Source organism: Pistacia vera, unplaced genomic scaffold (genome assembly GCF_008641045.1).
Source record: "Pistacia vera cultivar Batoury unplaced genomic scaffold, PisVer_v2 Contig497, whole genome shotgun sequence".
Lineage (NCBI taxonomy): Eukaryota > Viridiplantae > Streptophyta > Magnoliopsida > Sapindales > Anacardiaceae > Pistacia > Pistacia vera.
The window spans coordinates 307,275-322,652 of NW_022196331.1; the positions used below are offsets into that span (position 1 = coordinate 307,275).

General features: G+C 34.7%; 1 protein-coding gene and 1 pseudogene across 1 annotated transcript; both read left to right on the forward strand.

Moving 5' to 3' along the window:
• The first annotated feature begins 980 nt into the window (after positions 1 to 980).
• LOC116105307 lies at positions 981 to 8,222 on the forward strand (annotated as a pseudogene).
• Positions 8,223 to 8,839: 617 nt separating this feature from the next.
• On the forward strand, positions 8,840 to 13,075 carry LOC116105308 (translation initiation factor IF3-4, chloroplastic). Its single transcript, XM_031391745.1, has 10 exons — positions 8,840 to 8,953; positions 10,288 to 10,442; positions 10,524 to 10,563; positions 10,861 to 10,920; positions 11,687 to 11,739; positions 12,026 to 12,081; positions 12,191 to 12,224; positions 12,340 to 12,412; positions 12,515 to 12,607; positions 12,932 to 13,075. The coding sequence occupies exons 1-10, from the start codon at positions 8,840 to 8,842 to the stop codon at positions 13,073 to 13,075; spliced, it is 822 nt and encodes a 273-aa protein (XP_031247605.1).
• The last annotated feature ends 2,303 nt before the right edge of the window (positions 13,076 to 15,378 follow it).

Sequence of the window (15,378 nt, forward strand, 5' to 3'; positions counted from 1 at the left end):
ACCCTTAAGGAAAAAAGTCTCTTTATCGTTAATATGCTGTTATTGAACTGTTAACATTTATGTGATAAAAAATTTATAAATATTATTAAATTACTCTCTTAACATTTATTTTTGAAATCTTAAGAGATCTATTATTTCATAACGGCAATTAATAAAATAACCCTAAAAAAAAAGCGACACAATTCGGAATTTACCTCTTCCGTTGTGTACGAAGAAAAGCCACGTGGATTTAGACTCTTTTGTTACCTGCCACCTCATCACTTTAAAAGCGCCGATTCTCTTCACATCAACAACTCAAAATGCTTCCAAAACGCTTTTAGGACCACCGTTTGCCATTAACAAATATTTATTAAAAGGATAAAATCCCATTGGTTACCAATAAATAATATAAAAAGTTATCAAAATGCTTTTTTAATATTATCTTTAATTATCAATCACAATCTTGTATATTTTATAAATACAAGTTATATTTATTATTTAAACTTTCTTAAGCATCAAATTTTTATAGATTTTTTAATTATTTCCTATATCGCGTAATTAAATGGATTAAGAAATGATAAGGGATTGAATTACGTCACCGAAAGAAATAAAAAACAATTCCACTTCCGTAATTCACTTCGACAAGTTTTCAACTGTCAAAGTGAACCAAATCTGAAACTAAATTTCAAAAACACCCTATCGGTTCAAACTAATTACACCACTCAACCGTACAACACACACGTAAATGAACCAACTATCAGCCCCAAAAGCGTCAAGAAAACTACCCGCCTATAATGGACTGCCATTTAACTCCCCCAGAACTCTCTCTTTTAAAACTTTCTTCTACTTTCCACTCGTTATTCTCGAATTTCTCGGGAATTCTAAAATATCTCTATAAAATCAACTTCTTGTTCCAAACCCACTTCAGATTTTCCTCACAAACATCAGAAAACGCTCAAAATATCTTCTTTAACTCTTTATCTGATCGATTTCATGGATTATTCTGATTCAAAATGGCGAGTACAAGCGAAGGCAAAGCAATTGGCATAGACCTCGGCACGACTTACAGCTGCGTGGGCGTGTGGCAAAACGACCGGTCGTAGAGTCATAGCCAACGACCAAGGCAACCGCACGACGCCGTCCTACGTGGCGTTCACGGACACCGAGCGGTTAATCGGCGACGTGCGAAGAACCAAGTGGCCATGAATCCGCAAAACACAGTGTTCGATGCGAAAAGACTCATCGGTCGTCGTTTCTCCGACCCGACGGGCCAAAGTGACATGAGGCACTGGCCTTTAGGGTGATTCCGGGACGCGAGAGAAGCCGATGATCGTTGTTCAGTACAAAGGAGAAGAAACGTTCTCTCCGAAGAAATATCGTCCATGGTGCTGACGAAAATGAGAGAAATCGCGGAAGCTTATCTCGGTCAGAGTATAAAGACGCATGGTGCCGGTTCGGCGAATTTTGTATTTTTATATTTAATTAGAATGTAAACTGTCATATATCGAATCAAAATGCACTATTCAATTTGGTTCTATTTGGATTTTGAGAATTAGAGGGATTTTTGTAAGGGGGAATATGATGATTTTATAACACGAGGAGGTATTTTAAAAAAAATTTAAGATCAGGGGAGTTTAGGAAATTTAACCGTTTTGTTTTCCTTATTTTGTTTGGTTTTATTTTGATGTTGGAATGGTGTAGGATTACGTCAATGTCCTTGGTTGTTGAGGACTTGAGAAGTATGTTAAGATTTTCTTTCCTTTTGATTTCTCTATTTTGCCCTTCTGTCTATTTTTGTCACACTCTTAACTATTTTTGAAATTTTTTTAATTTCATTTTATATTTAATGATAAAATAGCTATAAGGAGAAAGATTCTTTTTCGTTTTTCGGGTATCTGGAGGTGTGGGTTAGCTGATACGTATCTCAACTAATTAATCCCCTAGAGCCTCGAAGTTAACAGTTAGATAAGTCTCCAGTGATTATTCCTCATTAGCAGTCGTGGAGATTCGCCTCGAAGTTAACGGTTAAGTAAGTCTCAAATAGCTATCTCTTATTAATAGTCGTGAGGATTCGAATTAAGAACCTCTTAAGTAATACACTCAAGAGTTTCAAACAAACATTCAAACTACCTAAATGTAGTTAGTTATAAAGAGAAAGATTCACAATAAATATGCATATTATATTTTAAATATAATGCAATACATTTTAGTTTTGAGTTTAATATTAATAAATAATTTTGATATTTTGAGAAAATATTTTTGGTAAATATTAATAATCAACTAAAGATTATAATATAATTCAATTTTTTAAAATTGTGATCGATCGGGTTATTTTCGATCATTCATAGAGATGAATAACTGCTGCATGTAAGGAATTCAAACAATTTTCAGCTAAATTTTTAAGCTAAAGAAATCATAAATGAATAATATATAAATATATATTATAATAGATAATTTAAACATTTTTCCACATTTAAAAAAAATCAAAAAATAGAATTTTTTTTATAACATTTAAATTAAATTAAACACTTCAAACATTCCGTATATTTGAGATCCATCACAAAAACATTTTGAATTCTATACTTATCAAAATAATCCTTAAAGTTCAATACTCTAATATTAAAAATATAAAATAATTAATTTCTCAAATTTATTTTCACTTTGAATATTCAATTTTTTTTAATTATTTTAGAATATTCGGAGTGCTTTAAACTGTAGCGAAAAGCAGTGCAAAGTTAGGTGAAGTACTTTTTGATCACAAGACTACAAGAGTACTTGGATAAGAGTACAATAAGGGTATAACAGTAAATTCATCTTCAACTTATCACATATGTCTTACGTGTCAGTAATGACTCAAGGACAAAATCGGTATTTCAACTCCTCAGATTATAAGAAAAAAGGTGCATCGCGAAAAATCACTTCCACTTCCTGATAAAAACAGCTTTCCCAAAACGCCCAAAACCAAAACGCATCGTTTCACTCTCCCTCGTTTGCCCTAACTTTAACCGGTTAAAACCCACACGTGTCCCTATCCCGCCAATCTCACCTCGACGGCAATGACACCAATGCCACGTGTCGGTGTTTCAGGCCAATCTATAAGTATCTATCTCACTTTTGCTACTGTGATCAGTGGGGCAGGGGTTGGACTTCCGTGATTTCGCCACGTGTGTATGACGTCGGACAGGAATAGAGGGAATTGCTGTTTTTGCGGCCTGTTTGGGGAGTTTAAAGAAGATTGAGTTCTTCATGTAACGTCTCTCTGTGGGCTTTTTGAAGTTAGTAGTACAAATATAATTCTGCACTTTTTGTGCAAAGTTTCTTTTGATCGTGGCAGCCCACCTCATTGCCATATATGTTTCTATTTTCATTTTCTTCATTCTTTGTCGTTGGATAAAAGGTAAATATTCCCGCATTACCCTTTTTTGTTATGGAAAATGATACGTCACCGAAAATAGTACATCGAAAGTATGCACCGAATGACGTAGTGAAATCCTGACCGTTCATTAATTATAACTTAATATTAATCGACGGTCAGTATTGTGTTATATTATTTGGTGCATACTTTTGGTGATGGTAACATTACTCTTTTGTTATTGAGCAATGGATAAGGTTATGATAATCAAAAGATGGTTTACCAGTTCAACGACATAAGGTATTCCTACCCGTTCAAGGTAAGAAGAGGTAGAGAAAATTCCCCGAGTGCATGTCTTAATCTTAAATATCGTTCGATGGCATCAAGTGGATGATTCCAAAGTTACAGAGGACATTCTCCCAATAGGTTTTACGTAGAGTAGTAATAGTACAAGACCTTTGGTCTTGTGAGTAATGCTACAGTCACTGAAGTAGTGCACCGAATGACGTAACAAAATCCTGACCGTTGATTAATATTAAGTTAAAATTAATCAACGATCAGAATTTTGTCACGTCATTCGATGCATAAATTCGGTGCACTTACCGTCGGTGACTATATTATTTTCCTGGTCTTATTCCCACATGATATTGTCATATTTAGATCAACTTGACAATCCGCTACACTATAGTTCGAATGCTCTTCTCTTGAGTTGTTATTCCTACATGTCTTAACAGATGTTCTTTCCCTAATGTTTCCTTCTTACTCGTGCCTTCAATATGTTCTTCAATCGTAGAAGTCGTATGTTTGGCATATATGTTCTATTCCCGTTCTTTTAATTTCCTTTATTTATATCATTAATTAAATTATAAACTCATAACATATATGTCTTAAATTTAAATAGCTCGCACGTTGTAGGGTTTTCTCACATGGCATTGTCAAATTTAGACAAACACGATAATCCACTACACTCTTGTAATATGAATATAAACTTATGACAATTGACACATCAATGATATCATACTTTGATGAAGATAAATTTGCTTAGTTGCAAAGTACATTTTTTATATCATTTGGGTATGACAAAATTTTCTTTGAAAGGACATGTTGCCAAAGATGAAGTTATTAAATAAACTCTTGATCTTATTCTTAATCATGTCAATTTATTTAATCACAATTAAATTATTGACCTTTTGTACTGTTAAAATTATTTATTTTTAAAATATACTCTTATTCTTATCTATGTTTATGTGGTTAGAATAGTTTATGATTTTATGATTAAACCAAAATAGAATAGAAATTGTTTCAACTAGCTTATTCAATAAACAAAGTGGGACAAAGAAATGAATAAGTTGGACAAAGAAATGAATTTTGATTTATAAAATCCATTGTTTTATTATTTAAATAAAACTTTTTTTTTCCTCTATAAATTCTAGGCTCCGTTTGGTTGGTTTTTGGGAATACTATTATTAGTATTCCCAAAAAAGTTAAATAGTAAAATACTTAGGCTTCGTTTGGTTGGATTTTGGGAATACTACTTTTAGTATTCTCAAAAAAGTTAAACAGTAAAATACCCAAAAACTCATAATATTATTCAACTTTATTCAACTTTTTTTAAACCCCTTAAATTTGTTAATTTAATTAAATACCCTTAAATATTTTTAATGTTTTTGTTACAGCAACTCCGGCCACCCTCCGGCAATGGTGGTCGGCTGTCCGTATTTGAGGGTGGGTTGGAGGTGTTTTTGTTGACTTTTAATGTTTTATTATAGGGGGTGTTTTGTAAAAAAACAAACATAGAGGGTATTTTATAATTTGTAAATCTTACATCGTAATACCCGCCCAATTCAACTTTTTTTTAACTTTTTTCAAAAAACTTTTTCCAAAAACCCAAAATTTTGTACCAAACGAAGCCTTAAAAACTCATAATATTATTCAACTTTTTTTAAACCCCCTAAATTTGTTAATTTAATAAATACCCCTAAATATTTTAAAAAAATTGCAAAAACACCCCAGCAATCCACATTTACCAGATTCCGATCACCACTGTCGGAAAATGGCCGGAATTTGGTAGGATGGCCACTACCGGCTGAATCTGGCCGATAGTGCGTCGATCTAGCCTTTTCCGGCCAGATCCATGGTGCATTTGGCTGGAAAAGGCCAGATTTTTGGTCGTAACCAGTCGGTAACGACGACCAACAAACGGTCGTCGTTGACCATCAATGACGACCGTTTGTTGGCCGTCATTAACGAGCAAATACGGCTATAGATCTGACCGAAAAATGTCATATCAGCGCACGACCGGCAAGATCCAACCGGTCATGAGTTGATACGGCGACTCCGACCACCCTCCGGAGGTGGTGGCCGGCTGTCCGTATTTGAGGGTGGGTTGGGGGTGTTTTTGTTAACTTTTAATGTTTTATTATATGGGTGTTTTTATTAACTTTTAATGTTTTATTATAGGGGTGTTTTGTAAATAAACAAACATAAGGGGTATTTTATTAATTTGTAAATCCTACATCGTAATACCCGCTCAATTCAACTTTTTTTTAACTTTTTTCAAAAAACTTTTCCCAAAAACGTAAAAATGTGAACCAAACGGAGCCATATGTCTTCTGATTATATTAAAATACATCATTTTATGTTACAAATTTTTATATTCTCTATATTATTATTGTATATCAATAAAAAAATGTAAATTTATTAAAAAAAGTTTTAAACATCGACCCTTAAGGAAAAAAGTCTCTTTATCGTTAATATGCTGTTATTGAACTGTTAACATTTATGTGATAAAAAATTTATAAATATTATTAAATTACTCTCTTAACATTTATTTTTGAAATCTTAAGAGATCTATTATTTCATAACGGCAATTAATAAAATTAACCCTAAAAAAAAAGCGACACAATTCGGAATTTACCTCTTCCGTTGTGTACGAAGAAAAGCCACGTGTAATTAAGACTCTTTAGTTACCTGCCACCTCATCACTTTAAAAGCGGCCGATTCTCTCACATCAACAACTCAAAATGCTTCCAAAACGCTTTTAGGACCACGTTTTGCCATTAACAAATATTTTATTTAAAAGGATAAAATCCCATTGGTTTACCAATAAATAATAATAAAAAGTTATCAAAATGCTTTTTTAATATTATCTTTAATTATCATCACAATCTTGATTTATTTATAAATACAAGTTAATTTTTTAATTTAAACTTCTTAAGCATCAAATTTTTTATAGATTTTTTAATTATTTCCTAAATATCGCGTAATTAATGGATTAAGAAATATAGAGGGATTGAATTATCGTCACCGAAAGAAATAAAAAACAATTCCACTTCCGTAATTCACTTCGACAAGTTTCTAACTGTCAAAGTGTAACCAATCTGAAACTAAATTTCCAAAAACACCTCATCGGTTCAACCTAATCACCACTCAACCGTACAACACACGTAAATGAACCAACTATCAGCCCCAAAAGCGTCAAGAAAACTACCCGCCTATAATGACTGCCATTTAACTCCTCCAGAACTCTCCTCTTTTAAAACTTTCTTCTACTTTCCACTCGTTTTTCTCGAACTTTCTCGGGAATTTAAAATATCTCTATAAAATCAACTTCTTGTTCCAAACCCACTTCAGATTTTCCCTCAAAACAATCAGAAAACGCTCAAAATCTTCTTTAACTCTTTTATCTGATCGATTCATCGGATTATTCTGATTCAAAATGGCGAGTACAAGCGAAGGCAAAGCAATTGGCATAGACCTCGGCACGACTTACAGCTGCGTGGGCTGTGGCAAAACGCGACCGCGTAAGATCATACCAACCACCAGGCAACCGCACGACCTCGTCCACGTCTTCACGGACACCGAGCGGTTAATCGGCGACGCTGCGAAGAACCAAGTGGCCATGAATCCGCAAAACACAGTGTTCGATGCGAAAAGACTCATCGGTCGTCGTTTCTCCGACCCGACGTCCAAAGTGACTGAGGCACTGGCCTTTTAGGGTGATTCCGGGACCCGAGAGAAGCCGATGATCGTGTTCAGTACAAAGGAGAAAGAAACAGTTCTCTCCTGAAGAATATCGTCCATGGTGCTGACGAAAATGAGAGAAATCGCGGAAGCTTATCTCGGTCAGAGTTAAAGAACGCAGTGGGACGGTTCCGGCGTATTTTAACGACTCTCAGCGGCAGGCCACGAAGGACGCCGGAGTGATCGCGGGGCTTAACGTGATGAGAATCATTAATGAACCAACTGCCGCGGCCATTGCTTATGGTTGGACAAGAAAGCTTCAAGAAAAGGCGAACAAAACGTGCTGATTTTCGACCTCGGCGGCGCGGACTTTTGATGTCTCATTGTTGACGATCGAAGAGGGTCTTTGAAGTTAAAGCCACGGCGGGAGATACACATCTGGGCGGTGAAGATTTTGACAACAGGATGGGTGAATCATTTTGTGGCGGAGTTTAGAAGAAAGAATAAGAAAGATATCAGCGGCAACGCTCGAGCTTTGAGGAGATTGAGAACTGCGTGCAAAGGGCGAAGAGAACTTTATCTTCCACCAGTCAAACGACAATCGAGATTGATTCTTGTACGAAGGGGTTGATTTTTAGCGACGATTACCAGAGCCAGGTTCGAGGAGCTGAACATGATTTGTTCGGAAGTGTATGGAGCCTGTGGAGATGTTTGAGAGACGCCAAGGTTATAAAAGTCATGTTGATGAAGTGGTTCTTGTCGTGGATCCACCAGAATCCCGAAAGTTCAGTCGCTTTTGCAGGATTTCTTCAACGGGAAGGAGCTCTGTAAGAGTATTAACCCCGATGAGCTGTGGCGTATGGAGCGGCGGTTCAGGCTGCCATTTGACTGGGGAAGGAAACGAGAGGTTCGACTTGTTGCTTCTTGATGTTACGCCTCGAGTCTTGGCCTTGAAACTGCCGTGGAGTGATGACTACTTTTTCCAAAGGAACACGACAGTCCCTGCCAAGAAAGAGCAGATTTTTTCGACCTATTCGGATAATCAACCGGCGTTTGATCCAAGTTTATGAAGGCGAGCGGCGAGAACGAAGGATAATAATCTCTTGGGAGTTTGAGCTCACCGGGATCCCTCCTGCGCCGAGGGAGTTCCCCAATCAATGTGTGTTTTGACATTGATGCTAATGGCATTCTCAATGTCAGCGCGGAAGATAAAACGGCTGGTGTGAAGAACAAGATCACCATTACGAATGATAAAGGAGGTTGAGCAAGGAAGAGATTGAGAATATGTGAAGAGGGCGGAGAGGTACAAGGCTGGGATGAGGGAGTGAAGAAGAAGGTGGAGGCGAAAAAGGATTGGAGATATGCATATAACATAACACCATAAGGATGAGAAGTTTTCCGGGAAACTGAAGCCAGAGGAGAAGAAGATCGAGAAGGCGGTGGCTGAGACCATAGAGTGGCTGGATGCGAACCAGTTGGCTGAAGTTGATGAGCTCGAGGACAAGTTGAAGGAGTTGGAGGGGATTTGCAATCCATTATTGCTAAATGTACCAGGGCGGCGCTGGTGGTGATATGCCAATGGGATGTATGCCCAGTGGCGCCAGCAGCTATGGTGGTGCTCAGCCGGGTCTGGAGGGTGCAGGGCCGAAGATTGAAGAAGTTGATTAAAATTAATGTTTTGAGGGCCTTGAAGGGCAGAGTTGGTGTGCTTTTTTTGAGTTTTGACTGCTCTGTTACCCGGTCGGTCCGGGTCATGGATTGATCCATTGGATTTGTATATGGGTTGGTTAAGGTTTGCATGTAAATGTTTTAGTTTTTTCTTCTTTACAAAAATAAGACATAATGTAAGGTGTAGTAAGAGCATAAATACTCTTTTCTAAATAAAGTTTTTGATATATATTATCAAATGTTTTTTAATAGAGCTAGCAAAATATCATACCCATTACTTGCAGTAATATTATGGTTCAGCATAGAAATTAACAATCTTGAACTCAATTGAATAAAACGAGAGACAAATTGAAGCTTTGAAGATGGCTGAAATATTTAAGTTAATTTATGTGTATTTTAATTAATTACTTGTGTGTTAGAATGTTAGTTGGTTTTTTTTTTTTCTCAAAATCAGGAAAAGATTTAAATTTAATACTTTTTCCTTATCGAGTTATTAAGGAATTAAAATTTAAAATTTTTAAATAATATATTTAAGAATTTTATTGAGCCACTTTTCTACACTATAAAACAATTCTTATAATATCATTCTTAGAAATATATTTACATGGTTAAAAGGATTTCTTATGAGAGCATCTTTTGGATCGTCTTAGATAATGTGCATTTATTAGAATATTTTGTTAATAATTCAGGGATTTTCCATAAAAAGTATATAAACATTTTTTTAGATTTTTTCTTGGGAAATATGAATTATTGTCGGCTACTAATGTTTAACTTGTTTTAAATTAAAATCCATTTATTTATTATTATTTTTTTGGAAATATATTATGTTCGATTACTTTTGTTTAAATTATTTTAAATTAAAACCATTTTAATTATTTATTGTCACACGTGATTTTGAATTATACTCTTTAAAAATAAACAAATAGTTGAACACAACTTCAAATATTTCAACAAACATATAAAGCAAGTTTCCTGTTTTATATAAAACAATTTTTGTGATTATATATATATATATATATCAAACTTATAATTTTATCTTGGGCTGAAGATTAAGCCCGGACGCTTAGCCCGGCCCGGCCCAATCTGACAACCAGTCCGCTCAACCTTCAAATTAAAATAAAAATTTCTGGATAGAAAAAAAATTTCTCGCTGGTGAGCTGAGCTAAGTAATCAGCAAACGCGCTCCACTGGAACTACGCCAGCGCCATGGCTGTTCTTGCCACCACAGCTCTCCCCTTTACTAAAACCGCGCCGTGTTTCTCTTCATCTGAATCCAAATTCTTCGGTCTCCATTTCTATCCGTAATCCTAACCATCTCTTTCTAGTCTCTATTTCCTCGTCCCCTCACCAGCACCACAACAGCTCGCATCACCGCCCGCTACGGCGGCGGAGGCGGTCGTGGCGGGCCCCGTTTCGATTCCAGACGGTCCCGACGGAACGAATCAGACGATGAACAAGTCTTCGATATCGATGGCATCAGGTGTTTATCTTTGATTACGGTTAATTATTCATGTTTATTGTGATTGCGGAGTGACTTGAAGTGGTTGTTTGTGTGGAATAGGTCAGCTGCTGTGAGACTTATCGATGCAAAGCAGAATATGGTTAGTTCTCTTTTGCTTTCTAATGTATCTTTTGTTTGGATGCTGAGAAAGGGCAAAATAATCTTCTTTTTGGAAAATTTGAATCTTTGCTTGGTTTTAAGAAAAAAATTTAGATTTTTTTTTTGTATGGTGTAGGCTAGTACGCCAACTTTATATTAAATATATTACAAGTATAATGTTTCAAGTTAAAAAATAGAAAATTGAATTGTCCAAGTAAAAATTACAGTACTGGGCGCTGTAATGCGGGAAAATTTCTTGTTTTTGGTGTGAAAGTATTGATTTTGTTTTGTGCTGCAGGTTGGTGTGGTTTCTAAAAGTGAAGCCATTCAAATGGCTGAAGACGCTGAACTTGACCTGGTATGCTTTTTCCTGTTCTTTTTCAGTTTTTCTTGACAAATAAATGTTTGTAGGGCATAATTCGTTACAAAAGATTTATTTTGTAAAATTAGCCATTTGCTGCAAACTACTGCGTTCTAATGATTGGAGTTCATTGTGTTACAGGGCCAGTGTTATTGTCTACTTACTTTTTGGTTGGGTTTAGTAGTGAGAATGCTTTATATTGGGTTCATTTGCATGTCGTAGAATCTGCAAACTTTTGTGTTGTGGCCGCATCACGACTAAGAATGTTTCGTTTTTATGTCTTGGGAAGAATTCAACTTTCCAAAGTTCTTACTCTTAATGAGTGTTTTAAAGTGTATGCAGTCTGTTGAAATTTAAGACTACTTCTATTTGTATAAAAATGATAGATATTAACTTTTTCTGTTTATACATAATTTCTTAGAATAAGTGTAAAGTCAGTACCACAAACAACATAAAATATCTTAATTATTGTTATTCACTTAAATTTTCCAGACAAAATGAACAATCCCTTGTAATAGTGACATTAAAGTAAGAATTCAGGTTTACTTTTCAACTTACTAGTTGTATATTTCTATTCCTTAAAGAAGCATGTTAATTCTCTTCTTAGTTATTTCACTGCCGTGGTTGAGTAATTTGTTCCTTAGCTCTTTACATATCTTAAATTTTTTTCTATGAGAGGTAAACATTCTTTGAAGTTTACTTTTAACACTAGGATAGTGCTATGGAATTTTATGGAACTAATCCCTATTGGCAATTTTTGCAGGTAATAGTATCCCCAGAAGCCGATCCACCAGTTGTCAGAATAATGGACTACGAGTATGTATTTTGCTTAATTCTTTCAAGGAATGACATGGGATAATGCACATGTCTATATTTATATTTTACTTCTTTATTATGTTTTTGATTATAGTTTGGAAGAAAGATTTCTGCAGATATAAAATCTGCTGTTGTATATATATTTTTGTGAATTTCCCAAGATGATGAATTTTGAGGGTCACTGGCTTTAGTGCTCACGTAAATAATGATGACATATAGATCAGTATGGCAGTGACTGGTTTATTTTGGTTTTGATAATTAATGCCTGTTTTTACTTTTTTCTCAGTAAATATAGATATGAGCAACAAAAAAAGAAAAGAGAACAGCAGAAAAAAAGTGCTGGTGAATGTCTTCTACCTTTTAGAGCTTACCTTTTCTCTAATTAATGCATGAATTTTCACTTATGAGAAAAGAATAAAGATACTGACCAAAGCATTCTTTTAAATGTTAGCCAATCGTATGGATTTGAAGGAGTTAAAAATGGGGTAAGTTCTTTGATACATTGATCAAAATAATTATTCTGGAGCTATACCATAGATATAGTTATGGTTACTTTATTTTATTTTTATTGAAAATCATTATGTTTGACTCTGTTAACAGTTACAAAATTGATCAACATGACTATACTGTTCGCTTGAAAGCTGCACAGAGGTTTTTGAAAGATGGTGACAAGGTAGATTAGATATTCTTATGAACATATCTTATTTAGATTAACACATCTATGATATTTGCTTGTATTTTTTTCCATTTTAAGAATTTGAGCAAATTTGTTCAGGTTAAGGTTATAGTAAACCTCAAAGGGCGGGAGAATGAGTTCAGAAATATTGCAATTGAGCTTATTAAACGTTTCCAGAATGATGTTGGAGAGGTAACTGTTATATTTGTTTCCTACCATGAATATGCGCTATGTGAAATTTGGGAACAATAGTATTTTATATGTTTCCTACTATGAGAGAGCGATATTATTATTTGTTATTATATAAAACGTAATATTAGTTTACTGTTGTATTTTAGTTTTATTAATTTCTAAATATTTTTCTGGGAATTTCGTTGCTAAACTAGGCAATTCATGGAGAAATTAGTTGTAAATGAAACTTCAACAATCAATGTGATTCCCTGTTTTACTTTTAGCCTTTCCTTTTCCACTCATTTAATTTTGTATGCCGATCTTTCTTGGTGCAATGGTTTGCAGCTTGCAACTGAGGAGAGCAAAAACTTCAGAGACAGGAACATATCCATCGTTTTGGTTCCAAACAAGGCTCTATTACAGAAGACACAAGAACCACCAAAGAAAAAAGATATTCCAGTCGCAAATGAAGTCTCAGCTGGTGTCTGAGCTCACTCTAATATTCCAAGAGGTATTTTAACTAGAGAAAGTTGGCCAGTGATCTTTATCTATGCTCTGCAACTGGGTCGATTCTTGAAACTTGTGTATAGCCTTAGTGTAAAATAGCACCTGTACGACAAGTCGATTAGATTATCAACAACATAAGCAGCATTTCCAAATCATATATTGTAACATTTGGCATAAATTTTGCGTTTTTCTCTTTCCAATTTCAAGTCAAGCGAGCATGTATAAGTTTTTGTGGAAGTTTCTTGTGGAAGAAATGCAGTCTGTAAGCTTTATGTGCAAGATGGGCAGGCATGATATCTTTACCTGCACCTTATTTAAGAACGATTCAGTTATAAGTTTTTGCCGATTAAATTGTTTGCAGTAATTGTTTGCTTCGCCGATTTGTCAAAACTATTCAACTTAGTCCTGTTATTTCTCCTGTTTTCTTTTCTCATTCTCAAAGTCATTGCGTAGTCACTTTGCTGGAACCTTTTGGTTGATTATAGGAAAAGGAAAATGTAAATATCACTTTCTCAAATGTTGCATGATGAAGATGTTTTAACATCCAACTTAGCTAATCTCTATTGTGTGCTAGACTTTGCTTGTGTTATTACCTGCGTCAAGAACTTACCTAAACCATGCCAAGTTGGATATCTGGAAACTCTTCTGTTCACTTTTCCTGTTAAACTGTGTGTTGCATCTTAGAGATATCAAAAGTAGAGTCTCGGATACAACAGACATACCACATAATCCCTACCTCTAGTATATGGATATGAATTCATCGGTTGAATGTGCCGGTGACAAGTTTGTTCTATTGACCACCGGGGAGAAATCGCCCTAGACGAAAAGGGAATATATAAGTATGTGATTATGTAAGTAATATGTGTTTTTCGATCAAATTTTTAAGTAGGAGAGACAAAACTATCCAGATGTAGAGGCTCCATCTTACTTTACCTAATGATGTGAACTTGACTTAGGTTTTAAGTTCTTGCATTTGAAGCATACTTCTCCACATGTTATATTTATCTTTCTTCCTCTGCAAAACTACTTACCAAACAAACTGCTGAAAGCAATGGTTCTGTACCATACTTGTATCACGTTTGGCCTGATTGCTCCTCTTCTAAGCATTTTTTTTTTTGACTTATTTTATTTATTCATATAATCGTATTTTTCGTAAGCTATTCGGGTAAAGAACTCAGATAAATTTAACAAAATTTAATAATTCTTTACGTATATAGTTGATCGACATTTCTGGGTATAGGATGGACCCAAAAATTTTAAACCAGAAATTAGTGTTGATCCACATATTAATTTTCATTCAGGTGGCAGTGATAAGGATTTCAAATTGAATAGCCAATTAATTTCTGCATTCAAGAGGTACTCAATCAGAAAGATTAAATCTGGCATCAAAGGATTATCTTAATTGAAAACAATTCAATTTGCCGCCAACTTTTGAAGTTTGGTAATGGTTAGACCTTGACCCAGAAACTAAAACACTTTCTAATTGGTGCTTTTCATAGTTGCAATTGTGACTAAAAATATTAATTAATTAATTCCTGGTCAGTGGTCACAAGATTAGTCCTTATAACTTAGTCTATAATTTTGACAGTGGTTCAATGGTCGAAAGATAGATTACTCAATATAAGAGGCTGACTATACCCTCAAATACATACATTTAGGATTAAACTTATACCTCGGAAATACGTAGACCATCATTATTTTCAAGATATAAATCTTGCTTAAGACGGTAATTCACGATTAATTATCATTAATCAATACTAAAAGACAAAATTATTATTCATCAACGGCCGTTCTTATTTAAAAAAATTTAAACTATTCGTGATCGACTGAGTAATTAAATGATAATTATTGGATGTATTATTCAAGAAGTCTTAAATTTCTCAAAGAATTAGTCACTCAAAGGTATACTTGAACGGATTATTCATGGGTTCGCTTTGAGTTTAACTCATATAGATTTGTCGCAATCATACTTCACCCAAAATAAATATATTAGAGAAATTTGGTGTTACTAACATCAATATCAATAATAAATATTGAAATACTAATGATTTGAATAGTGAAATATCCATAAGAATCGTCATTTGACAACTCTTAAAACTCCTTGGAAGTACTTAGAATATATCCCATTAAAAGGAAGAGACAGTGTAAAAGAAGGAACGAAAATGGTGGTCGTCGAAGCTTGAAAAACAAAGCTCAAAACGGTAGTTGAAAAATAGACGAAGCTTAACTTTAAGGCAATGGAGACTCTGCAACTAACTTCACCACCCTTATGTGGACACATTAGG

What these genes read in the sequence shown, in the direction of transcription:
- LOC116105308 (XM_031391745.1), top strand. Translation starts at nt 8,840, where the DNA reads ATGTACCAGGGCGGCGCTGGTGGTGATATGCCAATGGGATGTATGCCC. An exon ending in AAGACGCTGAACTTGACCTG is followed by an intron (nt 10,921 to 11,686) that starts GTATGCTTTTTC and finishes CAATTTTTGCAG; the next exon opens with GTAATAGTATCCCCAGAAGC. An exon ending in TTGAAGGAGTTAAAAATGGG is followed by an intron (nt 12,225 to 12,339) that starts GTAAGTTCTTTG and finishes CTCTGTTAACAG; the next exon opens with TTACAAAATTGATCAACATG.